Raw genomic sequence first — 27,783 nt, 5'->3', positions numbered from 1 at the left:
AGTTAAAGAAATTAAGATTTTCTGTATATCTTTCCCACTTGTGTAGTATTTAAAATTTGTAAGTATCTCACTGCATTTTAAAATAATGCTAGGCAAGTGCAGGAGCAAAAATTAAGGAATCTTAGATTTTATTCTAACAGCTTTAATTACAGTGCTCAAAATAAATTGAAACAAGTATACAAAACATTTGATTAGTAGTGTATGTAATGAAAGGATTAACTTCACAGCAATATCCCAACCTGATCAGACCCAGGTATTACTGTCCACACTTCTCAGCCTTAACTAAGGTAACGATAGGAAAAAAAAAAACTGCTGGCAAACCAGGTCCTTGCAGTATTCATGTATCAGGTGGCTGGGTCTTGCCTTGAACTCCAGTGCTACAGCACGAGGGAAAAGGAACAGGAATTGATGGAAACAGGTCTTTGCTCAAACACCAAAAATGGAATGACTCAGATGTAACTTCAACACACTAACAAAACAGAAGGTGGGGAAAGAGATTTAGGTGCATTCACTGGACATTGCTATCTGGTATACACTAGCCAAGGAACAAGCTAACAAAAGCCAAAAAGCTCTTCATCTGACCCAATGGTGCCAAGCATGCTGTGGTCAGTTTATTGTTACTCAGAGGTGAGCCACAAGGCAGGAGAAGAGTCAGCACAACTCAATTCAAACAAGTTATCAATTAGACACTTCAGGCTAATTGTGTCTTTTCACTTCAATAGTTTAAGAATTGTTGCCACAGTTACTGACTCCCTCTTCCCTGATAAAATTAATTTTGCTTTCATGAGTTGTGGCCTGTAATTCATATGAACCTCCAGCATTTCACTATCAAATAACTAACCAGTATTTACTCATTTTAAATTAAACGATTTGAAAATTGGACTTCAAATTATTCAGAAGGCAGAAAAGTGGGTTAGAATATTTTATTCTGATTTCAAATCCAGCCTGCATAGGTCTAGGAAAGGGATACTTTTGCAACCGTTGAGAATAACTCACAGGACAGTGCAAGAGAACTGGAATCCATAAAATCACTTCAAAACCGTATGTTAGAATTGAGAAAAATCAGTCCTTCGCTCCCAAAATCCGGGCAAGGAGGAAAACAAGTCAGAAAGTCACATGCAAGCTTCCCTCCCTCCATCAAAAAGCCATACCCCACACCTTGGAACCTTGTTCCAGAGTTAACAAATGAAATCTGCTAACATACTTTGCAGTGTGTTGCACTCTTCGGTGCATACAAACACCTCCCACTTTAGTCTATTTGTATATCCCTTTCCTACACTTAATATTTACACATCAGTTTTACACATCAGTTTAAACCTTCAAAAAGAAGGAAAAACAAAGAACAACCATGAGGGTAAATATTGCATAGGAGTAGCAAGAAGCTGCCTCATTACAAAAAGGGACGATATATACACATTTTAAATAAGAAACTGCATATTTCCTTTCATGTCTGCACTTCTCACCCATACAGTATGTTATAGTTCGTGATTGGATGTAATGAAGCAGATTCCTGGCACCCAAAACCACAAAGTAGCAGTTTGCCACACTACATTATGAAGCAGGAAGGAGAAGGGACAGGCAGGAAGGGGAAGGAGGAAGGGGGGGGAAAAAATTATTTGTTGCTTTTGAGCTGGCTGGATAGCCAGTCCAGTCCTTCATACAGGCCGTCTCCACTGGTTGCACAGGTTGCCTGGATGAACCAGGTCCTATGACGGAGTTGATGCAGACCTAGTTTATCTGTGATCTCTGCAGCATTCATTGCATTAGGCAGATCCTGGAGGAAAAAAAAATATGTAGAATTGGATCCAAGATTCAGTCATATAGCATGGAAACTGATCCCTTGATCAGACTTGCCCATGTCAATAAAGGTCAGCCCATAATCTTCTTTCTATTCAAATACCTATCCAAAATCTTTTCAATTTAACTGTACATGAACTATTCCACATATGTTCTACCCCTTTTAAATCTTGCTTCCCTCACCTTAAAATATGCCATCTCTCCCCCAACAAAATTCACATTATCTAAAAAAAAGTCACTCCTCAACATCCTATGCTCCAGTGAAAAAAATGCCAATCTACCTCGATTGTTCAGAAAAAATTTGAGGATGTTGCAGGACTAGAGGGTTTGAACCATCTCCAATATAATATCCTTCCTATAAGAGGCTGACCAGAACCATACACACAGTACCCCAAAAAGTAGCCACACCAACATGCTGTATAAATTAGAGGAACGCGATCATCTGACAAAATACTCACCCCGATTATCCAAATGACACAGGCAGATGATAGAATGTTGGGATTCCTCTGATATAATCATTGGCCTGAAGGCAAGTGTGCCAAGCACATTCTTAACCAACGTGTCTTCCTGTGACAACTTTCAAAGCACCATCTACTTGACCCCTGGGTCTTTGTTCAACACTATCCAGGGCCCTACTGTAAACTGTACAAGTCCTTGTTTGTTTTATCAAAATGCAATAGCTTACATTTATACCAGTTAAACTCATCTGCCACCCTTAGCCTATTGGCTCAATTTATTAAGATCCCTTTGTACTTTAAACTGCTTCACTGTCGATCAATTTTGGGGTCATCCTCAAGCTTACTAACCTTGTCTAAAATCTTATCCTTTAATATATATTTTAAGATTCACTCAGGGAGAGGGTGTTGCTGGCCAAGCCAGCATTTATTGCCCAGAGGGCAGTTAAGAGTCAACCACCTTCCTGAGAGTTAGCAGTCTCAGACTAGAGCAGGTAAGGATTCCCTGAAGGACATTAGTGAACCAGATTTTTTTTCCCAACCAGTGAATTCAGTCACCAGAAGACTTATTTCCAGATTTTAAGAGTTCAAATTACACCGTGTGCCATGGTGGGATTCGAACCTGGGTCCCCAGATTGCAATCTAGCAGTAATAGAACAGTCCATATAAAAGCACCAATCCCCAAGGAACACTGCTGGTTACAGGCCTCCAGTTTGAGAAATCACCACCTCTCCTACTGTCAAGTCAATTTTATGTCCAATTTAGCAAAGAGAGAAGATCAAATATGCAACTTAGCCAGTAATCTAAAAAGGAAGATTACAAGCTTCTTTAGATATGAAGGGCAAAAGGAAGGCAAAGGTTGAAAGTGGGACTACTGGGAGATGACGTGGGAGAAGCAGTGGAGAATGAAGGCCAAGGAACTGAATAAGTACTTTGCGGTAGGAGGCGGTCATCAGGAAGGTGAGCAAAAGAAAAAAATTTAAAAACTCACCTCAAGCATCAGGACTTGCCATGGTTGTTCCAGCAGAAGGAAGCACAGGAGCATTGAGCAGGAGGCTGTCAGGAAGGTGAGCAACCAGGGGCTCACAGCAATATATTTGGGCAGCAGCTGAACCAGAGACACTACATGTGTAGCGTCTCCCACCTGCTCTCTTTCTCTAACCCAAAAGGTGGGTTGATAAGGTAAGTCGATTTTTTTTAAAAACCAAAGTATTTTTCTCTATTAATCGATAAAGACCATAGGAAAACAATTATGTAACTCAAGCTTGTATTTATTAACTAGATAGAGATTAGGCAAAAGTGGGTACTGCAGATTAGAGTAGTGTTGGAAAGCACAGGTCAGGCAACAGCACAGGAGCAGGAAAATTGACATTTCAGGCAAAAGCCCTTCATCAGGCCCAAGTTACCTGGACACTGTTTCAGGAGGCAGTCACATCTGGTACATTAAGTAATTCAAATTCAATTAGCGATCAGGGGGTGCTTGCAAGTGTGGCAGGTAGGGGGATCCTAAGTTCAGGAGTAGAGGACACTCCCCTTTTGACCATATCCAATAGGTAGGAGATTCTTGCTACCTGTGTGCATGAGGAAAAGGGCTGTGGGGAGGATGAGCCAACTATCCATGGCACAATGGTGCAAAAGGCCATTCAAGAGGACAGAGCAAAAAAAAAAGTGTGGTAGTTTTAGGGATTCAATTAGGAGGACAGATAGTATTGTTTGCAAGCCGGATTGGGAGTCCTGCATGGTGTTGCTTGCCCAGTGCCAGGATGCAGGAGATCTCTGACTGGCTTGAAAGGATGCTGGATGATCCAGTTGTGGTCCAAGTTGGGACTAACAACATAGGAGGGAGGACCTGTTTGGGGATTGAGTACTAGGAACAAAACTAAAGAACAGGCCCTCAAGGGTTATCATCTCTGGATTACTACCTGTGCTACATGCAAATTGGCTTAGGAACAAGAAAATTAGGAAAGTAAATACATAGCTAATGGAGTGATGTGGGAAAGAGAGGTTCCATTTCATGGGGAATTAGTATCAGTTTTGGAACTGGGTCTGAGGGTGGGGGAATCTGTACCGATGGTTAGGTGGAGATGGTCTCAATCTGGAACCAGTGTTTGAGTGATAAACCTGCGAGTCCGGGGGGTGGGGCGGGAGGTGGGCAACAGGAACTATGGTGACAAACGAAAAAAAGGGTTACCAGCAATTAGCATGTATGCAGGAGGGTAAGTTCAAGGCAGACTATGAAAGAAGCAAAAAAAAAAAGAATAATTCAGGAAATAAGATGTTGTGAACCGTGACAGTAAAAAAGCTAACATAAAAGGCACTTTACCAGAATGCTCATAAGATTCTTAACAAGGTTGGTGAGTTAATGACAAATCATCATGAACAAGTGATTTTGTAGCCATTACAGAGACATGCAGAAAATGGTCATGACTGGGAATTAAATATCCAGGGGTACCAGTCTATTTGGAAGGACAGACAAGAATGCAAGGGAGGTGGTGTAGCTCTGATATTCACAGATGACATCAGGACGGTGCGGAGACATGATACAGGTTCTATGGAGTGCAGGGTCAAATCCATTTGGGTGGAAATGAGCAATTCCAAGAAGAAAAAGGTCATTGATAGGTGTAGTCTACAGGTCGCCAAATAACATAACACTGGGGCAGGCAATAAACAAGGAAATAACTAATGCCTGCAAAAAAAAAGTACAGCTATTATCATGGGGAATTTTAATCTGCATGTAGATTGGTCAAACCTGCTCGGTTAGGGTAGCCTTGAGGAGGAGTTTGTTGAGCATAGCCAGTAATAGTTTTCTCAAACAGCACATAATGGAACAACCGAGGGAGCAAGCTGCCCTAGATCTGGTCCGATGTAATGAGACCAGGGATAATTAGTGACCTCAGTCAGGGATCCTCTTGGAATGAGTGATCACAGTATGGATGAATTTAAAATACAGCTGGATAGTGTGAAGATAAAATCCAGTACCAGGGTCCTGTGCTTGAGTAAGGGGGACTATGACAGAATGAGGGAGGACCTGCCTAAAGTAGACTGGAAGCAGAGACTTTATGGTGCAACAGTTGACGAGCAGTGCTTGACAAATGTTTCAAACTGCTTGGCACAAGTGTATTCTGATGAGAAGGAAGGACCGTAAGAGGAAGGGTAATCTACCATGGGTGTCAAAAGGAAATACGACAGGCTATCAAAGTGGAAGAGAAGGCATATGAAGTGGCCAAAAACGAATCTAGAACATGTATCTGTTAGCCTTTAGTGTTCCCAATGAGGTATAACGCAAAATAAGATAGACAGAAAAAACTAGCACAGAATAAAGACAGATAGCAAGAACTTCTATAAAACTAAAAGAGTGGCTAAAGTAAATGTTGGTCCTTTAGAGGATGAGAAGGGGCAGTTAGTTATGGGAGATGATGAAATGGCTGAGGCATCGAACAGGTACTTTGCATTGGTCTTAAAAGTGGAGGAGACTAATAACCTGCTAGTAAGTGACAAAGAGGCGAAGGTAGGTGATGACCTGGAAACAAACGCAAGTGCTAGTGTTGGGTAAGCTAATGGAGCCAAGGATAGATAAGTCTCCTGGCCCTGATGGAATGTATCCCAGGGTACTGAAAGAGATGACAGGAGAAATAGCAGGTGGACTGGTGGTAATTTTCCAAAATTTGCTGGACTTTAGGGCAGTCTGGAAAATAGCAAATGTGACACCACTGTTTCAAAAGGGAAAAAGTAGACAAAAGATGGGGAATTATAAGCCAGTGAGCTTAACTTATGCAGTGGGGTAGATACTAGAGTCTGTCAAGAAATAGCAGGGCATCTCTAAAGAAATTATCCAACTGTACAGACACAGCATGGGTTCATGAAGTGCAGGTCACAAGTCTTTTTGAATTCTATGAAGACATTTTAAGCAAGGTGGACAATGACCAGTGGATGGGGTGTACCTAGATTGCCAAAATGCCTTTGACAGGATGCTGCTGCATAAGATAATGATACAGTGTTAGGGGTAGAGTATTAGTGTGGATAGAGGATTTGTTGCCTGACAAAGCAAACAGTGGGGATAAATGAGTGCTATTCTGGCTGGCAATCAGTGACTAGTAGTGTGCATCAGGGATCAGTGTTGGGACCACAATTATTTGTAGTTTGTATGGATGATTGGGAGTTTGGGACCACACGTAGTATCAAAATTTGCCAATGACACCAAGGTGAGTGGCAGAGCAAAGCGTGCAGAGGACTGTGAAACTTCGCAGAGGAACATAGATACATTGAATCAGTGGGCAAAGGTCTGGCAGATGGAATACAATGTTAGTAAATGTGAAGTCATACGATTTGGTAGGAGTAACAGCAAAATAGATTACTTGGATGGTAAAAAGTTGCGGCATGCTGATTGCAGAGGGACCTGGGTGTCCTTGTGCATGAATCACAGAAGGTTGGTCTACAGGTACAAGTAATTGGGGAGGCAAATGGAAATTTTGTCCTTCACTGCTAAAGCGGTTGAGTTTAAAAGCAGCTGTAGAAAGTGCTGGTGAGGCCACACCTGGAGTACTATGTGCAGTTTTGGTCTCCTTAAGGGATATACTGGCACAGGAGGCGGTTGGCTTATAAGGAGGCTGAGTAGACTGGGATTATATTCATTGCAATTCAGAACAGTGGGGGGGGGGGGGGGGGTAGCAGCAGGTAGGAGATGAGGGAGATCTTGTAGAAACAAAAATTATGAAGGGAAAAAAGTTAAAACAAATATAGTTAGGATGATTCCACTTGTAGGTGAAACTAAGACAAGAGGGCACGCCCTCAAGGATTAGAGGAAGCAGGTTTATAACTGAACCAAGAAGGAAGTTCCTCACCCAGAGTGTTGTTGACCTATGGAATTCCTTGCGCAGGGAAGTAGATGTTACTTCAGTTTTAAAGCTAAAGGTAGATAATTCCTTTATTTTTCAAAAAAGTAAGAAATGGTGAAAGTGTGGTTAAGTGGAACGGACTCCACAAGATTAGCCATGATCTTATTGAGTGGCATAGCAGGCTCGAAGGGCTGGACAACCTATTCCTGCTCCTAGTTATGTTCTTATGTCAGTCTTCACAGTGACAAACATGAATAATATACCAAAACTTCAAGAAAGTCAGGACAAAAGGGGAGTATGATGGCCATTAACAAGAAGAACGTGGGACTGGAAAAGCACAGCCGGTCAGGCAGAATCTGAGGAGAAACATTTTGGGCATAAACCTTCATCAGGAATAAGAGAAATGGGAGGGGGTGGTGGGGGCGTTGGGGAGAAGCAGCTGGGAAAACGACAGACATAAGAAAAAAAAAAAAATAGGTCAGACAGGGCAGTAAATGGATGGGTCTGGAGAGCAGGGCCGGGATGGAGGCTTGGGACTGGGATGGGAAATGAGGAAGCTGTTGAAATCCACATTTATCCCGTGTGATTGCAGGGTCTCAAGGTAGCCCAGGACCTGCACGTCCTTGACAGAGTGAGAGGGGGAGTTGAAGTGTTCAGCCACAGGGCAGTGGAATTGGCGGGTGCAGGTGTCCCAGAGATGTTCTCTGAAACGATCTGCAAGGCAGCATCCTGTCTCCCCGTGGCTGAACACTTCAACTCCCCCTCCGTCAAGGCTGTGCAGGTCCTAGGTCCCCTCTACCAAACTGTAACCACCCGATACCTGGAGGAGGAACACCTCATCCTGCCACTACATGGGATCAATGTGGATTTCAATAGCTTCACTTCCCCTCCCCAAAGCCTCCAGCCCCACCCTCTGGACCCATCCATCACTGCCCTTTCTGACCTATCACCTTCTCCCTCACCTTCATCCACCTGTCACTTTCCCAGCTGCCTCTCCCCAACCCCATCCCCCACCCATTTGTGTCAGCCCCAACCCACAACCCTCATTCCTGATGGAGGGCTTATGCCTGAAGTGTTGATTCTCCTGCTCCTCAGATGCTGCCTAACTGGCTGTGCTTTTCTAGCACCACACAAGACTCTGATCTCCAGCATCTGCAGTCCTCAGTTTCTCCATCACCAAGGAGAAGGTTGTGTTCGAAAACCAAAAAGGTCGGAGGATGGATTTAAAAAAAAAGTCACTGACCAGGTGAACTACTCCCCAGAATTCTGAAGGAGATAGCTGAAGAGACAGTGGAGGCATTAGTGGTGATCTCTCAGGAATCACTGGAGTCAGGGAGGGTCCCAGAGGGCTGGAAAATTGCTAATGTAACCCCATTTAAAGAGGGAAGGCAGCAGGAAGTTACTGGCAGATTAGCCTGACCTATTGTTGATAAGATCTTGCAGTCCATTGTGAAGGATAAGATTTCTGAATACTTCAAAGTGCATAGTAAAATAGGACAAAGTCAGCATAGTTTCATCAAGGGGACGTCATCATGCCTAAAATCTGTTAAAACTCTGGAGGTGGTAACGAGCAAGTCAGACCAAGGAGAGCCAATGGATGTTATCGATCCAGACTTCCTGAAGGCCTTTGACAAGGTGCTGCACAGGAGGCTGCTGAGCAAGGTAGGAGGTCATAGGATTAGATGCAAGGTACTAGCTCGGAAAGGTTAGCTAACTGGTGGAGAGTGGGGATTAGAGGGTCCCTCTGAGGATGACAGCTGGTGACTAGGTGTTTGGACCACAACGTTTTATTTAGACATAGGTGATTGACATGACGGATCTGAGGACATTCTCGATAGATCGACAGGTAATATTGAGGCAGCAGCAGAAGGATTCAGACAGGTTTGGAAAATGGGCAAATTGGCAGATGGAATAAGATGTGGGAAAGTGAAGTATTAGTAATAGATGCATGAACTATTTTTTTAAAAACAGGAAGAAAATTCAGAAGTCTGAAGTGCAAAGGAACTTGCAAGTTTATCTTAAGAGAATCCTGGACTAAACTCCAAGTTGAGTCAGTAGTTAGGAAAGCAAATACAAACGCTGGCATTTATTTCGCTAGGACTAGAGAATAAGAAAGCAGGATGTTCTCCTGAGGCTTTATACAAATTCTGGTCAGACTACACATTTATAATGAGAATTTTGGGCCCCATAAATCAGAGGTGGTTCACCAAAATGGTCCCAGGAATGAGCAGCTTAACATATGATAGATGTTTCAGGACTCTGGGACTATACGCGATAGAGTCTAGAAGGATTTTTTGGAGGGGGGGGGTCTACTTGAAACTTTGAACAGATATTGAGAGGATGTTTCTGCTGGTAGGAAACTGGGACCTGAGGGCACAGCCTTAGACTAAAAGGGAAGACCCTTTAGAACAGATAAGGCGAAAATTCTTCAGCCAGGTCACAGTACATTTAAGATAGATTCTTTATTGTCAAGGGGGATCAAGGGTTACGAGGAGAATGGGATTGAGAAACAATGATTGAATGGCAGAGCAGACAAGTTAGGCTATTTGGCCCTCCTAATGTGGTATGGTCTCTGAATTCCATGTAATCTAATCTTACTGATAACCTACCATGCAAAAAACTTGTCAAATGTTTTACTAAAGTTCACAGAGACAAAGTCTACTGCTCTTTCCTCCATGATTTTGGTTATGTCCTCAAAAAACTCAAGTTTGTAAGACACTGTCTTCCACAAAATAAACCACACTGACTATCCTAATCAAACCTTGCCTCTCTAAATGCATGTTAATCCTCTTTCAGAATCTCTTCCAACAATATACCCACCACTGATGTCAGACTCAGGTCTGCAGTTCAAGCTTCTCCTTACAGCCTCTCAAATAAAGGCACTACATTAGCCACCCTGCAGTCCTCCAGCACCTCACCTTTGGTTGTCGATGATACAAATACCCTTTGCTAGGATCCCTGCAATTTCTTTCCTAACCATTCAAATCCAGGCCCATCGAAACATGGCAGTGAAGAGGAAAGTTTAACAAAAAGGCACTCAGTAGCTAAGTCATGCCATATAAATGCAAAACATTAACTGCATTCCAGCAGTTAAGATGTAAACAAACTTAATGTAAGCAGCAACATTAGAATCAAATGGTACCATGTCAGCTTAGCAATCAGAATTTGAAACACTTGACCATTTAATATATCATCTAATTCAATTTGATACAGGAGAACACTAGCTTTCATACTCAAACCAAAATAAATGTACTAAATCTTACAACTAAGTTTACACAGGTTGTGCAGCAAAGCAACAAGAGTCGGCTCCATTCAACACTAACCAGAATGTCAAGTTTTCGGTGTTGACTGTTCTTTCCAGTCTGGAATTTACCTGTTTGTTTGCAAAAAGTAACAACACAGCATCTCGTAGCTCATCTTCAGATAGCATTCTCAACAACTCTTCTTTAGCTTCATTCACTCTCTCCCTGTCGTTACTGTCAACCACAAAAATCAAACCTGGAATACAAGCAAATGTTAATCAGCAAGGTGGTTTCTCATCCCATCTGCCCTCTTGTGATGGCACAAGAAATTGTTAATTTGCAAAAGAACATGGGAGCAGCAAACTGAGCATGTTTCATCACTAATTGCCCCTGATGAGAAGATAGTACGCTGCCCTTTTTAACCAATGTACACCTCAGGTGTAGATACATATATTACAGAGGGGGGTCACGGTTTCGGCCCTGAAACATGAGGTAACAATAGTTTCACGTCAGAATGAAGAATGGTTTGGAGGGGATCTTGCAGGTGGTGTTCCCATACATCTGCTCCCCTCATCTTTCTAAGTGGTATGGGCCACAGATTTGGAAGGTGCTCTTGAAGACAACTTACTTTGCAACAGTATTTCTGACTAGTCCAGTTCAGTTTCTGATCAATGTTTAACCATCTTATTCCCAAGTATTGATGGCAAAGCCACCGAATGTCAAAGGGAAAAGGAGCTCTTAACTGGTTTGGCATCTTTGTCTACGCAGTTCTGCAGTGCATCTTATACATTTCAGCAGAGGGAGTGTGCTGTCATGCCTTGCTGCATATCACCAAAGATTGCTTCACTGTACTTTGCATGCAGTGAACATGCCATCATCTGTAGATATCTCCACTTATGATCCTAGAAGTTGGTAAAGTCAAGGACACTATCCTCAGGAACACTGCAATAATCTCCTGACACTGATTAGTGACCAACAACCACATCCATCTTTCTTAGGAGTAGATGTGACAATTCTGCTTCTCAATGTCCATTTTGCTAGGGTTCCTTGATGCCACACCATAAAATGGGCACCCTTTTCAAATGGGCACCCAATTCGGGAAATCAAAGATATTTTGAGCAGGTTTGGAAAAAGATTGTAACGAAGACAAGTGTCTAGTAGTCAGGGTGGAACAAGAACTTAGTCATTAGATCAACACTATATTACCCAGTTTTGTCCACACCCACAGCAACGTGATCAATTTTTAACCACTTCTTTCAATCACCTAGCAAACCACTCAGTTTAAGGGCAACTGAAGTTGGGCAAATGCTGATCTTATGAGCAAAGCCCATAACACATGAAATTGTAAACAAGTGCTACTTGGCTAATTTGCCAAAGCAAGTGAAAATATGGGGCAGAAACTGGAGAGACTGGATGTGTCCTATTCATGGACAGGACATAACTGGTTGTTTCCATTCTGCCAGGCTGATGCCAGTGTTGTAGCACTAAGTCAGCTTACGGTAGGAGCTCTAGTTATTTTTTTGTTAATTCACTGAAAGTGATTTCACTGGTTGAGCCAGCATTTACTGCACATTCCTAGTTACCTTTGAAAAGGTGTTGGTAAACTTCCTTGTTGAACCACTCATTTTTGTAGGTACACAATTTGGGAGGGATTCAGACCCAGGGAGTGAGTGAAGAAATGGCAATACAAATTCCTCAAATGGTACTGAAAGTGGCATCTTAATGGGTCAGCATCACCATATACCCAAACGATGGATAGGTTAAAATGTGAAGATACCAGTCTCTACCACTGCCTGCATTTCTCTAGCAAAAATCTTAATTAAATGGGATTAAAAATCAGTTGGGACAGGTTATGGAGAACCACTCCTTGGACCCAACTCACCTCAACTGATCTGGGTGTGATATTTTAATGCAACATAATGCCCAAGGAAACTCCATCCTGAGGAAAAAAGGAAAAACAAAACAAAAGAGGCATAACCCTTTGAAGGCTAAGCTACTCATTGTTCTGCGAGGTGGAAATTACTAGAAGCAGTGAAAGCTACTGCTTGCCAATCAGAACTGTTTGTGAACATTACATGCGATCACTGGCAAGGCTTTTATCGTGGTTAATTATGTGGTGGCGAGCCACACTGTTGCACTGCAGCAGTGCATCTCTACAGATGTAGTGCTGTTAGGAAGGAAATTCCAGGATTTTGATCCAGTGAAAATCTAGTCAGGATTGCACGTGCCTCAATAGGGAACTTGCAGATCATGATGAAGCCATGCATCTGCAACCTTTGTCTTTGATGAGGCAACGGTCACAGGTTTGCAAGGTAATGTCACAAGGATTAAGTTTCTGACTCATTGCAAGCTTGGGAAGGTGACAGCATCATGGTAAATGGTGACATGCAAATTCAATAAAATATAGAATTCAAAGCTACCCAATACAGAGGAACCTTGATTATCCAAATACTGGACTAAAGATAGAGGTCCCGATGGAAACATGTCCCGATATAATGTTTCTAACACTGATCGCATCTTTTGTTTACATTGCTTAAGAGAGAACTCTGCTTCCTGAAATGCTGCCGAGAACGGTACCTGGGCTCCCATCAGTCCAGGACCATCTCCAAATGGACTGTCCACCCTCTCGCTCTACTTTACCTGGAGTTCTACACAGGGGGTGTACCCTAAACCCCACCTCCAGAATCTCTCCAACATTGCCCTGTACAGGGCAGAGGTGGAACCTGTCAAACGGTTGCAGTAAAAAAAAAAAGTGTTTTTTGTTGTTGATGTCCAGTCCAGCTGCCAGAGGGGGGGGGGGGGGGGTTTGGTGGCAGGCAGGGGTCAGTGTTGGACAGGGGACACACTGTGCTGCTGCCTGGTCTACTGAACGGGGACAGGACTTAACAGAAAACACCAAGCCCCAGAGTAAAGGCATTTAATCAATTTACCAAATAATCAATTACTTGAATGAAAGTGCCTGCCCATCATGTTCAGATAGTCTCTGCAGAGGAACCTCGATTAATTGCCATTACCAGGGGTGATAAAACCCAGATGGTTCACTAACATGCTTTTGCAAAACAAGCTTTGTCCTCATCTGATCTGGTCTACATGTCCCCTTAGGCCCCAGTAGTGTAACTGACTCTTAAATGTCCTCTGAAACGATTAGATTCCCTGCAGTGTGGGAACAGGCCCTCCAGCCCGACAAGTCCACACCGACCCTCCAAAGAGCAACCCACCCAGACCCATTCCCCTATGTTCACCCCTGACTAATGCACCTAACACTACGGCAATTTAGCATGGCCAATTCACCTAACCTGCACCGGAGCACCCGGAGGAAACCCACGCAGACACAGGGAGAATGTGCAAACTCCACACAGTCACCAGAGGGTGGAATCGAACCTGGGTTCCTGATGCTGAGAGGCAGCAGTGCTAACCACTGAGCCAGTGTGCCACCCCCAGGAGAACCAAATCAGATCAAGGACAACAGGCAATAGTCAAAATGCCAGTAATGCCTTCATTACAAAACGAGAGAAAAGAAAAATACTGAATTAGATAATACATTTGTTCAGTTCCTCTTGCGGGAAATTGTGGTCCTGTTGGCCTATGGTTGGGAGCTGTGCAGTTTCTCAAGAGGTTAAAAGGAAGTGGCATGCAACCATAATTATGAAGCCCACAACCACAAGATTAGACTGTCTCCGACAGCTTTGCATGAATTGGACAATCAGTGTGGAAAATATTGGAGAATGTTCAATATTTAGGCTCTCTCCAAAAGATAAATCAGTAGATCAAAACTAAAGTAACACGAACTGCACGTACCTTGTGTATTCTGAAAGTAGTGGCGCCAAAGTGGACGGATCTTATCCTGTCCACCCACATCCCACACTGTAAAACTAATGTTTTTGTATTCCACAGTTTCTACGTTGAAGCCTAGGAAAACAGAATATTACACAAATCATTGTACACTTGAAAAGCAGCAAACTACTGCAGATTCTGGGGATCGGAAATAAAAACAAAGTTCTGGAGAAATTTAACAGACCAGGCAGCATCTGCTGAAAGGGAAACAAAGTTAATGTCAAGTCCAATACTGGAAAAGCAGCAGGCTGGAAAATTAATGTTTTAACAAAGGCTGAGGAGCAACCGCTAGTGGTACAAACAGTGAGCAAACCCATAGACAACAAAAAAAAGTGTACTCATGGTAGTAGAGTTGGAACACATGCTAAATAGGTGTTAATGGAACATGACTAAAATCAGAAATACTTTGCTCTCAACAAAACCAGAAGGTACAAGGACAGGAAGAAAAATCAAATTGGAAGACAGTGTGAATACTCAAAAGTTGTTGGAACTCAATGTTGACTCCTGAAGGCAGTGAAGCAGCAGCCCAAGAAACAAATGTTAGGTCAGCAAAAATAGTATCTTGAAACAGCAAGTAAATGGAAAGACCGGGTCATTCTTATGGATAAAGTGCAGGTGTTCCTCAAAGCAACTACCCAGTCTTTGTTTGGTCTCAAAAATGTAGAGTCAAGTTCATTGGGAGCAACAAATAACAGGCTAGATTGCTAGTACAGTAAACTAGTGCTTCACCACTAAGAAGCATTTGGGGTTTTGGACAGCAAAGAGGCAGGTGGTAAGTGCACAAGCATTACATTTTCTGTAATTGCAGTGGGAAGGTGCTGAGAGGGGATGTGTCAGGAATGGTGAAAGAGAATAGATCAGAGCATCAAGGGAACAGTCCCTACGGAATGCAGAGTGGGAGAGGGACAATGCATTTAGTAGCAGTATCTTGGGGGATATTGAAAATGTAGCCTCATTTATTCTACTCCCCTATTCCACTTTTGTCAACATACAAAAATCATATTCCAGCCTCCAGTTGTATAGTCCAACTGGAACTCTTTCTCTCCATAAATGCTGCAAAACCAGAATTTCTCCTGCTTTTTTTTTGGGGTTGGAAAATTTTCCAAGCATGACCTTCCAGAATCACTTAAGCTATCAGGGGCAACTACTTCCTCCTCATATCCCACAAATGAGCCCATTACTCAAGATGATATTCAAGACTTCGTTAAAAGCAGAATGTCAATTTGAAGCCGAGCTTATATACTTTCTGAAGCCATCAAGCCAAAAAATTGTCATCTGATAGCACAAAGTATTTTTCTAAGCTAGTAAAGGTTGCACACTTCAGAACCACGCATAATAATTATTTTCATTTTATTAAAAACAGTATTGCTGTTTTGTCCCATCTTGCACAGTCCCAAATTTCTCTACCATCATTTCACATGCATAAAGTTTCAAAATAACCTACTACCATAGTGTTAAGTGTTTAGATGGAGAGGAATTTGTTAAGTGTGTACATGAAAACTTTCTGATGTCAGTAGGTGGATGTACCTACTCTTAGGAAATAAGGCAGGGCAAGTGACTGAGGTATAGTGAGGGAGCATTTTGGGCCCAGCAACCATAATTCTATTACTTTTAAAACAGTAATGGAAAAGGATAGACCAGATCTAAAAAAGTTGAAGTTCTATACTGGAGGAAGGCTAATTTTGACATTAGGCAAGAACTTTCAAAAGCTGATTGGAGGCAGATGTACGCATGTAAATGGACAGCTATTCCTGATGAAGGGCTTTTGCCCGAAACGTCGATTTCGAAGCTACTTGGATGCTGCCTGAACTGCTGTGCTCTTCCAGCACCACTAATCCAGAAGATGTAAAATAGGAAGCTTTCAGAAATGAGATAACGAGTCTAGAGAAAGTATATTTGTTAGGGTGAAAGGAAAGGCTGGTAGGTGTAGGGAATGCTGGATGACGAAAGAAATTAATGGTTTGGTTTAAAAAAAAAAAAGAACGAAGCATATGTCAGGTATCGACAAGCTAGATCAACTGAATCCTTAGAGTATAAAGGCAGTAGGAGTATATTAAGGGAAATCAGGAGGGCAAAAAGGGGACACGAGATAACTATCTGCAAAGCAAGGAGAATCCAAACAGTTTTTACAGATACATTAAGGACAAAAAAAGAGTAACTAGGGAGAGAATAGGGCCCCGCAAAGATCAGCAAGGTGGCCTTTGTGTGGAGCCGCAGGAGATACTAAATGGGCATTTTGCATCAGTGTTTACTGTGGAAAAAGGGCATGAAGATACAGAATGTAGAGAAATAGATGGCAACATCTTGAAATATGTCAATTTACAGAGGAGGAAGTGCTGGATGTCTTGAAACACATGGATAAATTCCCCAGGACCTGATCAGCTGTACCCCAGAACTCTGCAGGAAATTAGGGAAGTGATTTCTGGGCCCCTTGCTGAAATATTTGTATCATCAATAGTCACAGGTGAGGTGCTGGAGGTTGGCTAATGTGATATTGCTATTTACGAAAGGTGGTAAGGACAAGCCAGGACCTACAGACCAGTGAGTCTGACAGTGGTAAGCAGGTTATTGGAGGAAATCCTGAGGGACAGGATGTACATGTATTTAGAAAGGCAAGGACTGATTATGGATAGCCAACATGGCTTTGTGCATGGGAAATCATGTCTCACAAACTTGATTGAGGTTTTTGAAGTAACAATGAAGATTGATGAGAGCAGACCGATGGATGTGATCTATGTGGACTTCAGTAAGGCATTTGACAAGGTTTCCCACGGGGGACTGGTGAGCTCTCATGGAATACAGGGAGAACTAGCCATTTGGATACAGAATTGGCTTAAAGTTAGACGACAGAGGGTAGTGGTGGTGGAAGGTATTTTTTTCAGACTGGAGGCCTGTGACCAGTGGTGCTGGGTCCACTTTTCATCATTTATATAAGTGATTTGAACGTGAGCATAAAAAAAAGGTAGTTAGTAAGTTTGCAGATAACACCAATATTGGAGTCTAGTGAACAGCAAAAGGTTACCTCAGATTACAGCGGGATCTTGATCAGATGGGCCAACGGGCTGAGAAGTGACTGATGGAGTTTAATTCAGATAAATGAGAGGTGCTGCATTTTGGGAAAGCAAATCTTAGCAGGGCTTATACACTCAATGGTAAGGTCCTAGTGAGCGTTGCTGGACAAAGACCTTGGAGTGCAGGTTCATAGCTCCTTGAAAGTGGAGTCTCAGGTAGATAGTGAAGGCGGCATTTGGTATGCTTTCCTTTATTGGTCAGAGTATTGAGTACAGGAGTTGGGAGGTCATGTTGCGGCTGTACAGGACATTAGTTAGGCCACTGTTGGAATATTGCGTGCAATGCTGGTCTCCTTCCTATCGGAAAGATGTTGTGAAACTTGAAAGGGTTCAGAAAAGATTTACAAGGATGTTGCCAGGGTTGAAGAATTTGAGCTCTAGGGAGAAGTTGAATAGACTGGGGCGGTTTTCTCTAGAGCAGAGGCTGAGGGGTGATCTTTTAGAGATTTATAAAATTGCGAAGGGTATGGAGTCATGGAGATGTACAGCATTGAAAGAGACCCTTTAGTGCTGGACAGGGGTTGGAGATATATGGGCCAGGTGCTGGCAGATGGGACTAGATTGGTTTGGGATATCTAGTCAGCATGGACGAGTTAGACAGAAGGATCTGTTTCCATGCTGTACATATCTACGAATTTGACTAAGTTAAAAACAAGTTCACTTACCTATAGTGGGAATAGTGGTTACAATTTCACCCAATTTCAGTTTGTACAAAATGGTGGTCTTTCCAGCTGCATCTAGACCCACCATGAGAATACGCATTTCCTTTTTTCCAATAATATTTTTGAGGAATGTAGGAAGTGATAACCCCATGGCGAAAGCTTCTGGTTTGACTCAAGGATTAATAACAAATCTGTTGAAGATAAAAAAATGCATCAGGCAAATACAGGAGACAAGATTCAGAGAAGATCAAGTTGCAAACGAAACTGAAAATCTGCAGTTATCATGGGCAGAGCCACGTTACCCTATTAAGAACTAAAATCCATGACGCAAGTACTCAGTAGTAAGTCGCATCTGACATGGTTTAAGATCCCAGAATGGTATGAAGTTAGCTGATTGTAAAGAGATTGTGCTACAAAACCCCATTTACTTCAGTTGGGGTAAAAAAAAAAGGAAGCTGGACACAACTGTGGGTCATGAGGTAATAAATATACCTTTTGTAATTAGAATTAAGAGCTCCCGACAAAAACAAACATTTAGCCAATATCTTTTATTACTGTGACAGTACAGCTTTTAACAAATTCTGAGATGCTATTGTCAACTTGGAACTAGAAGTTAAAAGTTTTGGTCTTAGAGGTCACAATAAGCCTGACAATGGTAATAAGAGTAATGACAAAGTGTACTGTTACAGACTTGTGAAAGGGTATCATAGCACTATTTTAAAAAAAAAAGTGGCCTAGATCCTAGAGACATATATTGCTAATTTCTCCTCAAATTTCATAAGCTTGGGGAAAGCCTTTCTAACATCAGTTACTACTGATAATTCACAAGCAGAATCAAAACATTTTTAAAAAGATAAAAAGCTACAAAATAAGCTCAGCTTTTCAACTCAAACCAGGTCAGTGCACAAAAAAAAACCAACAGGAGAGACAGAGCAGAGGAAACAGAACATCAATGTTTGGCTACAATTGAAAGTGAAAGGAGGAGACTCTCAGAATGGCAGAGGTACCCTATAACTCCATTGATACCTGTTATTTCCTCACTGTTTAAACAAACATTACTAGTGTGGATATTGTAGCACTTTACTGTGACCTCTAACTTTATACCATTACTTTCTACGGAAAATGCTTTCTACCTTGATTTTTTCCCTGCAGTGTTGCAGAAAAAAAAGTGTTGAGTTTAAGCCCAAAAAACCAACACACTGCTGATTTCTAAATAAACTGCTGATGTCTCAATTTCATATGCAAGCGGTATTCTCTTAGATGTAGCACTGAGGGGACAACGTACAGAAATTTCCCTGCAGTTAATTTGCAAGTCACCAAACCAACCTATCCTGATCGAAATAGCCTCAGTCCAATATATTGGGAATTTAAAGTTTCTACCATCTTTCAATCCTTCTTGGTCACAACTCTCCATTTTTAAACTCAGTTTTAAAAAAACTCCACCATTACACCTATCAAATTTTTATATTTGCTTTATCTTTATCCTTTTCCCCATTTGTTTAGATTAGATTCCCTACAGCGACCCTCTGAAGAGTAACCCACCCAGACCCGTTCCCCACCTAATTAATGCACCTAACTCTACAGGCAATTTAGCATAACCAATTCACCTAACCTGCACATCTTTTGACCGTGGGAGGATACCTGAGAAAAAGTCACCTTCAGGAGCCAAATGTCTTGTTAATACAATTTCCTCAACTGGCAATTACTCTGCAAACTCAAAAAACACCAACTTCAACCTTCAGAATGCTTCCTTTCATTAGCACCTCGTCTCAGTAGCTGAAACCGTTAGAAGTTTTACAAATGCAAATTACTGCTTTAACTCTAATTAAGGAGTACCATTAAACATGGCATAGCTTTCAGTCTATGAAGCAAAACTTTGCAGTTACATTAAATTTTCTTCTGAAAAATTCAAAATATTGCATACTCCATTTGAAGTGGAGTGGCAACACAATGCTTCAATCCAACAGCCCATTTAGATTCACTGGTGGAGCATTTGAAAAAGATCCACAGAGCCGAATAAAATATTCACTGATGCAACAATATACTAGGAGTTTAAAATTGTACTAATCTCCTGAAGTTCAGTTCTAGTACAAGACTGTGCAAAAAGTTAAAAAGGCCTTGGTTACAGAGTCAGGGTTATACAGCATAGAAACAGATCCTTTGATCCAACTTGTCCACACCAACCTAAACTGATCTTGTGCAATTTTGCAGCATTTGGTCCATATACACCTCTTAAAATCCCTTGCTATTCATGTACCCATCCAGATAGATTTTAATTATTATGATTATATCCTCCATCACCTCTTGTAGCTCGTTCTAGTCTCACACCACCTTTTGCATGAAAAAAAAACTTGCCCCTCAGCTCCCCTTTAAATCTTTTCCCATAAACATACACACTAGCTTTGGACCTTGGGGAAAAGACTTGACTATTCACCTTATCCATGCCCCTCATGATTTTGTAAATCTCTATTAAAAGATCACCCTCAGCCTTGTTGAGAGACTTTACAACAATGCGTACATTTCTCCAATAATTTATTTGCTGCAATAAAAGTGATTGAGAAATTGACCAAGCTAAGATGAATCACTTAAACAGGTCATTGTAACAAGAGACTTTAAAATACCGCAGTGTTGGGATGGGAACAAATATATTGTGTCTAGTCAAGTGTTCCAGAACAGACAACTCTGGCACCTAACAATGAAAACTGTTCAGGTGCACAAATCAAAATCTGGCCAAATAATATTTCCATCTACCTAGTGATGAAAACATCCACAACAATGCTACCAAGTGGCATATACATTGCAATAATTTGGTGATGCTCAGTTTGAGTTCCATCAGGGTCCCTGAGTTCTAGATTTTTTTTGGTCAGAGGCTATAAAAAAGTGGAATTTAAGAGGCAAGGCCACATTAAGTGCATTTGACATCAGAGCAACAGTGTGCAAAGAAGCCTCACAAAGTCAATGAGATCAGGGAAAAATCTCCAGTTTGCTGTCAAGCCTAAAATGAACACATTTGCAGATATTGAGGCCAGATATCACTGCAGTGGTTACTCAGGGATGGGTCCAGGGCTTCAGTTGCTTCAATTAGTTCCTTCCATCCCATGGTCAAGTAAGAATGTTCACTGATGACTGTTCAGAAATTAGCACCCTTCACATATGCAAACAATTGTCCATACAGCAAGACATTCCAATCTGGCTTGCTCAGAAGAGTAACATTCACACAGAAGCAGTAGTGACAACTTCAATCTTCAAAGAGAAAATAATCTCCGCATTCAAGGTACTTCTATCACTGGACACCACACACTGTAGGGGGAAAGAGTGTGACTAATTTGATAGTTCTTTCAAACTGCTAGTCCAGGTGAGGGCTGGATGTGCTCCACCATTGCTGCATGAAGTGAGACATTCGAGTATCAAAGCCAGCAAATGAGACAGTTGGTGCACATCAGCAACATAACATTTCATTTGGAGCAGAAGCTAAAGTAAACAGTCCTTAAGCACCAACCTTAAGGCATTAAGTGTCACAAAATTCACACTGTACGATATATTTTTCTTTAAAAAGGATATAAAATTGTCACCAAATACAGTACATTTAGGTGATTAGTGAAGCAGTGGAGAAAGTTTAAGCTAATTTCTCACACTCCTAAGGATAGGAAAGATTAATATTAGAATAAATAACAGATGTGAAGACAACCAGGAATCTCAAATGGTATTTTGTCACCTTAATTTAGACGAAGTTAAAGCTGAAGTTTTCTAAAGAGAAAATAAATCAACGCAGAAAGTAGTACAGAGTCTTCCATAAGGAAGGTTGGAAATTAAACAAAACTTCGAATTGCAATCTCTTTCCTGTGCTTCAGTCATGGAAAGCATGTTGTAGAATGGGAAGGACAACATAAGGCTGTGGAGCTGGTGCATTCGCGAAGAATTCTTACTTCAACTAAGTAGGAGTACAAAAGTAATACCGGAGTGAAAGCTTTGACTATCAAGCCAAGATCATGGAGACAATAAATTAGGTTGGGATTTAAACTAATGTAGCAAGGGCAGTGAAAACTAAGTTTTAGACTAACAGTGGAACAAGATTGACAGTTGCTGAATAGCAGAAAGCTTAGCCGACAAAATAGAAACCCAGAAAAGATCAAAATATGCTAGAAGAGATGCAGAAAATATTGAATATTCAAGAAAAGGAGTCAGGACTGGAAAAACAATTATCTTGTAACTGCAACTTTAAAATAAACTAAAAAGGAGGTATGGCTTAGTTTATACAGGACTGGTAAAATCCACTTTCAGGACAGGAATGCTGTGCAGTGCTAAAGGATTTATTGTATAAAGCTTTAAGACAAATGGTTGAGAAATAAAACGAAATACATGGCAAACCTTGAAATGAGATGGCAGAGAACTGTCTTTCACAGAGATAAAGTAAAATTTGAAGTAATCCTAGTGTAGTAGAAGGTATCTGTTAGAGTCCCTAAAAAAACTGTAGTTTAATGCTGAAGATCCTGGAATTTAGGATAAATTATTGACTTGATTAGACAAGAGACATTATATTGGTCCTCCGTAGTTGCCAGAATGTAACAAGTGGAATCTGAACTCTTATTTCAACTTAACTATGGGATAGAATCCATACATTGTAAGCAGCAGATAAAAGTATAATGCTGGGGATATTATTAGAAGAGAAAAAAAACTTTAACCATCCACATGCAGCTATGACGCTAAGACTGATCAAGACACATTCCTTATGGAGATGAAGTTTCATTTTCATACTGAGAATACCCTTGTTGTGTGAAACTATCACTGCATTAAACAGGACAAACTTCAAACAGGTAGCAGGTCTGAAGATGACTGAGGAACTTGGTGAAAGGTATAGATCAACTTGCATGGACATAAGGCATTTAAGTGTAAGACTGAAGATCTTGGATGGAAAAAAACAAGGAATAGACTTAGCTTTTCAATGTCAAAAACAAAGAGCATGAGTGACCAGATGCAAAAAATTCAATTCTACATAGTTTAAGCAGATGGAGTTTTATGTTCAAGAATTTAGTGTACATGAATAATTTTGTACAGAGAATTGATTTGGCAAGAGTGAAGAGTTCTGGTACAATTCTCAATAGCTTGCTGTATTCAGTACGTACAATACAGCACAGAAGCATGACATGTCAGGGTGGAAAACAGTCATGGAGAAACTTGAAGTACTAGAATCATTTCATTTAAGATTTAATGTAACTTTTCCAATGTTTGGACAGACTTATTTGGGCATTTAAACTTAATACTAAGAATGAATGCAGATAAAGCAATTTGGTTTCTAATAATGTTTCAAATATAAAGATGTGAAAAGAAAATCAGAGTTAGAGTTAGCTTGAATCTTTAGCAAAATGTCTTCAGCAAAAGACAAATGGCTTGCTTCTGATCAAGAAACATTACCATTTCTATGACAGAAAGACTGCAATACAGCATTCACAAATTTCAATCATTTGCAAATTGTCAAGACAAACTATTTCCCCCCCCCCCCCCCCCAAACAGGCACAACTGTCTTATACAAATAAATTAGATTAGATTACTTACAGTGTGGAAACAGGCCCTTCGGCCCAACAAGTCCACACCCACCCACCGAAGCGCAACCCACCCATTCCCCTACATTTACCCCTTTACCTAACACTACGGGCAATTTAGCATGGCAAATTCACCTGACCTGCACATCTTTGGACTGTGGGAGGAAACCGGAGCACCCGGAGGAAACCCACGCAGACACGGGGAGAACGTGTAAACTCCACACAGTCAGTCGCCTGAGTCGGGAATTGAACCCGGGTCCCTGGCGCTGTGAGGCAGCAGTGCTAACCACTGTGCCACCGAGAGTGTTAGTAGCAGTACTCACCTGAGCCAGAGGTGTGGATTCAAACCAGTGTACCAGTTCAAATAATTTTTGTTATACTGAACTAAGTGAATTACATTTAAAAAAAAAAGGACTGGAATACATGCACAATGATTACACAGTCGTCTGTGAAACAGATTAAGGCAGACTTGTTTTATTTCATCAACTCAGACAAGCACACAATTAACTACTTTCACCTACTCCCTTGACCAAAAACCCTCCTCCTTCCCCCACAGTTTTGGAGTTAGCCTGAACTGTATTGCACAGCACAAGAAACAATATTTCTGCAATACTGATGTTCCAATAGTAAACTGTGTAGATAATGTAGCGTCTATTTTTAACTGTTTTCTTGCAGTATTAGTGAGGTGGGTGATTGCCAAGATGGGTCACAGGTCCTGCTAGATGACTAACGAAGTAAATTCCTAAACACCTAGTACAAGGGTGCAGTCAATATCTTGCAATCCTGGCATCTACCATTGCAGCTATAATAAGAAATCGAACTTATACATTTATACAATTGATACTTACCTGAAAGCTATTAATAATTTAATGATGATGCCAAACAATACTCAAGTTGGGGAAGAGAAAAAACAAACAAACATTCAGACTAAAGCTTTCAATCTTCAGGTGAAAATAATGTTCATTTTTGTTCTTCCCTTCCCACTCACTCAGAGGTTGAGGGTTATTGATTATGTTGTGATTGAGGACCACAGAGGGACTTTTCAAAGCCATTACAATGATACTCAAGATTTAGAACCTGTTCAGTCATTTGACCAAACGGGACAAGGAGATTGATATTGACAATAATTCAAAGTTGAAGAACACAATTGTTCCAGCTCTTAATATTTAGTTTTCAAAACTAGAAAATCAAGTATCCACTTGCATGATTTATAATTAAGATAGGAGACTCAACAAGGACATCTAATATGAACAGATAACCTAACAAAATCAATTCTGAATACTGTAATCATTGTGTAAATCAGGAAATCAAATAAACAAAACTGCTCATTATGGGACACCTTATTCACAAATGCGAGTTATGAATTTACCAAAGGAATAGTCACCATTTCTGCTTTTATACTAGAAGTTTCAAACAGAACAGTAAAAGACAGGAAGTGCCCTTTCGATCCACCATGCATGCGCCGGCTACAATGCCATTGAAAACTAATTCCATCTGCCTACACATTAGTTTATATCCTTCTATTTCATGTGTCTAAATGCCTCTTAAGTGTTGCTATCATGCTGTTATATTCTATACCTTGCCAAACAATATTCTCAAAAATTTCTGAAGTCCCATTATCAGGCAGAGGAACTACACCCTGTACTAAGTGATAAGTGAAAAAGATTCAGCTAAAAGAAATACAAACTAATGAAACTTCATGAAAGTTACAACTAAATGCTCTTACCCTATTAAGGCAGCAGGTTTTTGTATTTAATTAAAAACAGGGGCATATAATCTCTCAAAACTCTGATCATTTGCAGGGTTACAAGATTTGTCAATGAACCACTTCACCATGCAAATATTTGGATTGGGCACCACAGCACAATCTAGAGACAATTCACCCTACAGTCGATATCAATATTACTTCAAATCATAATAGTTATAATCATACTAACCCATAACAAAAAGTTAGCCAAAGAAAAGTCTTTCACAGAGTATCAAGAAAAAAACCCAAAACTTATGATTTCAAAAGTGAAAAAAAATGTCTTAAGATCCTATGGCACCTTTTGAAGAGGATAATTTTCCCACTACTTATTCCTCACCCAAAATCTCCAGACAGGCCAGTATCATTTCATTGCTGTTTGTGGGAAGTTGCCATGCACAAACTGTCTGCCAGAACTCTTCACAGTTCTAAGGAGTGTTATGTAGCACCCTGAAGTTGTCAGAGATTATACAAATTTCAGTTCTTTAAACAGATCTTTATTGGTAAGGCCTACGTTGAGCTAGCGTAGTGTCACATTAAACAAGTGGTGATAATTGGACTGGGACTGTAGAAATAATTTAGCCCATACATCCATGCAATCTTAAAGCACAAAAAAAACCACAATTAGTATCTATAAAAGGATCAAGATTATCTGAACAATTCAATGTCCTAATTACTTTACCATAGCCCTGCAAGTATTTCCCCAAATATACATTTAACTCCTTTTTGAGAAAGATAATGGAGGTGCTGGCATTGGACTGGGGGCAACAAAGTTAAAAATCACAACTCCAGGTTTATTTGGAAGGACTGACGGGTCTTTTCCATGCTGTACATCTGAGTTTCCAGAGTGCCACTCCATCAGGTGGTTGTGGACAGCCATCTGAAGGAGGAGCAGCGCCCCAAAAGCTAGTGCTTCCGAACAAACTTGTTGGACTACAGGATGGTGTTGTCATTTTTAACATTTTGAAGGTAGCTATCGAAATTGTTCGATCTTCCCAAGTCAAGTAATGCGTTTCAAATCATTACATTACCCATTACGTTTTGACACTCTGGTTTGTGTTTCCATTGTAAAGTCCGTTATTTACAATGGAAGCTATCCAAGTTAACTGTTACTGACTACACCCACACCTAGTAAAGGCGTAGTAGCACCACCACTGACAGGGGCTTGTAATTACACCTATGGCACGTTTTGCTCCAAGCGCAGATGTAGATAGAAACTCTCCAAGTTGTTAGCACACAGGACGAATATTCGATAAATAGTGAATCAGGAAAAGGGAACAAGTAAGTTATTTTTAAAATAAAACGCAACCAGCCGTTCAAAGACGCATAACATGAAAGCTTTTTGCAGGTCTAGAAATTATAGGTCTCCATATTAGCATTGAATGGGAAGGTACAAACTAACCGAAAACTAAAGTACCGTGCACACTGAAAATCATGCATCACAACAATTGCTGCAAAAATCCAGGACTGGTAGCAGCGGGGAGAAAAAAAAAAAGCGTTTCGAGTTTGGCGTGACTTTTTTTCCGCCACTGCTGAATTTTGCCGCACAATTCTGATAAATCAGAATTGAGACTTGAGACATTGACTGCCCCTCTCTTTTCACGGACACTACCAGATCCGCTGAGTTTCGACAGCAACATCCGATTATTAGGTTAGTACCACACTAAAGAAACATTTATTTCCCCATCGAATGGATTACAATTCATGATGAATTGCCAAATGGCGAATTCTAAGGTGAATTAACATTTTGCAGCCCATCTGCCAGTTCGCTAACTCAAAATGGCGGCAAAAAAACATGCCCCCACCGAAATAGTAAATATCGGCTCCAGTACGGAAAAGCACAAAGAGGAATTGATGGGGACGGGAGTAAGGAGATAGAGATTTGACAAATTGCCGGTCAACATTAAGAAGAGCGGCCCCAGCCAACAATTACAGCCGAATCCATAAACTAACGGTTCGTACATTGCACCTGGGCCGAACCGTCACACGATTTTTCCTCTCTCTCTCTCTCTCTCTTTTGATAATGGTTTGTTCCTCCACCTGCGTCGCTGGTGCCTTCCTCTTTTTTTTGTTCCCTACCCCGTTAGTTCTCTCAATGGAAAGGACACCCAACCGCTACTTAACCATCAACCGATCCTGGACATTTCGTTTCACTTTGCGTTCGGGTCCTCACCTCGCCTTAAGATGGCGGACACGGCTCGCTGGAGCTTTCGGGACCCCCCCCTCTCCGTTCCTTTGCGCCACGTCAAGGGGATGAAGGAAGGAGAACGACGAGCTGAGGTCATCCAATGGCGAGCAGGAACACACCCCTCTGTCCCTCCCTACCTCGTATCACACGAGCCGCAACCACCAAGTCACGTGACAAGCCGCAACTGATTCCGAGGTGGGGAGGAGGGGGGATGGTTCACCATGGAAACCCAAGGACGGCCAATGTCACTCCAACAACCATCAGAAAGAGCCTTTGAAAGTAGTTAGCTGGAGTGGAGATCTAATACTGTTTAGTTACAGGAGTCCTAGCACTGATTTTTTTAAAAAATTACCTAACGCCACATAAGCTAATGTCCTATTGAATGACTCGGTTGAATCAGTCTCCGCCACATTTC

At 41.2% G+C, this 27,783-nt stretch overlaps 1 protein-coding gene across 3 annotated transcripts; it reads right to left on the bottom strand.

Annotated features, from left to right (window-relative positions):
- Positions 1–111: 111 nt before the first annotated feature.
- Positions 112–27,519, bottom strand: arf1 (ADP-ribosylation factor 1). 3 transcript variants are annotated; one of them, XM_072570055.1, is made up of 5 exons: positions 27,354–27,519; positions 17,900–18,087; positions 14,128–14,238; positions 10,461–10,585; positions 112–1,774 (listed from the first exon to the last, which is right to left on the bottom strand). In XM_072570055.1, the coding sequence occupies exons 2-5, from the start codon at positions 18,045–18,047 to the stop codon at positions 1,613–1,615; spliced, it is 546 nt and encodes a 181-aa protein (XP_072426156.1). In that variant the 5' UTR covers positions 18,048–18,087; positions 27,354–27,519; the 3' UTR covers positions 112–1,612. The 3 variants fall into 3 exon arrangements, with proteins under 3 accessions (XP_072426156.1, XP_072426155.1, XP_072426157.1); XM_072570054.1 differs by having other exon boundaries at positions 27,143–27,399; XM_072570056.1 differs by having other exon boundaries at positions 27,305–27,383.
- Positions 27,520–27,783: the final 264 nt, after the last annotated feature.

The sequence above is a fragment of the Chiloscyllium punctatum genome, chromosome 5 (assembly GCF_047496795.1).
Source record: "Chiloscyllium punctatum isolate Juve2018m chromosome 5, sChiPun1.3, whole genome shotgun sequence".
Lineage (NCBI taxonomy): Eukaryota > Metazoa > Chordata > Chondrichthyes > Orectolobiformes > Hemiscylliidae > Chiloscyllium > Chiloscyllium punctatum.
This window is presented reverse-complemented; position numbering and strand designations above follow the sequence as displayed.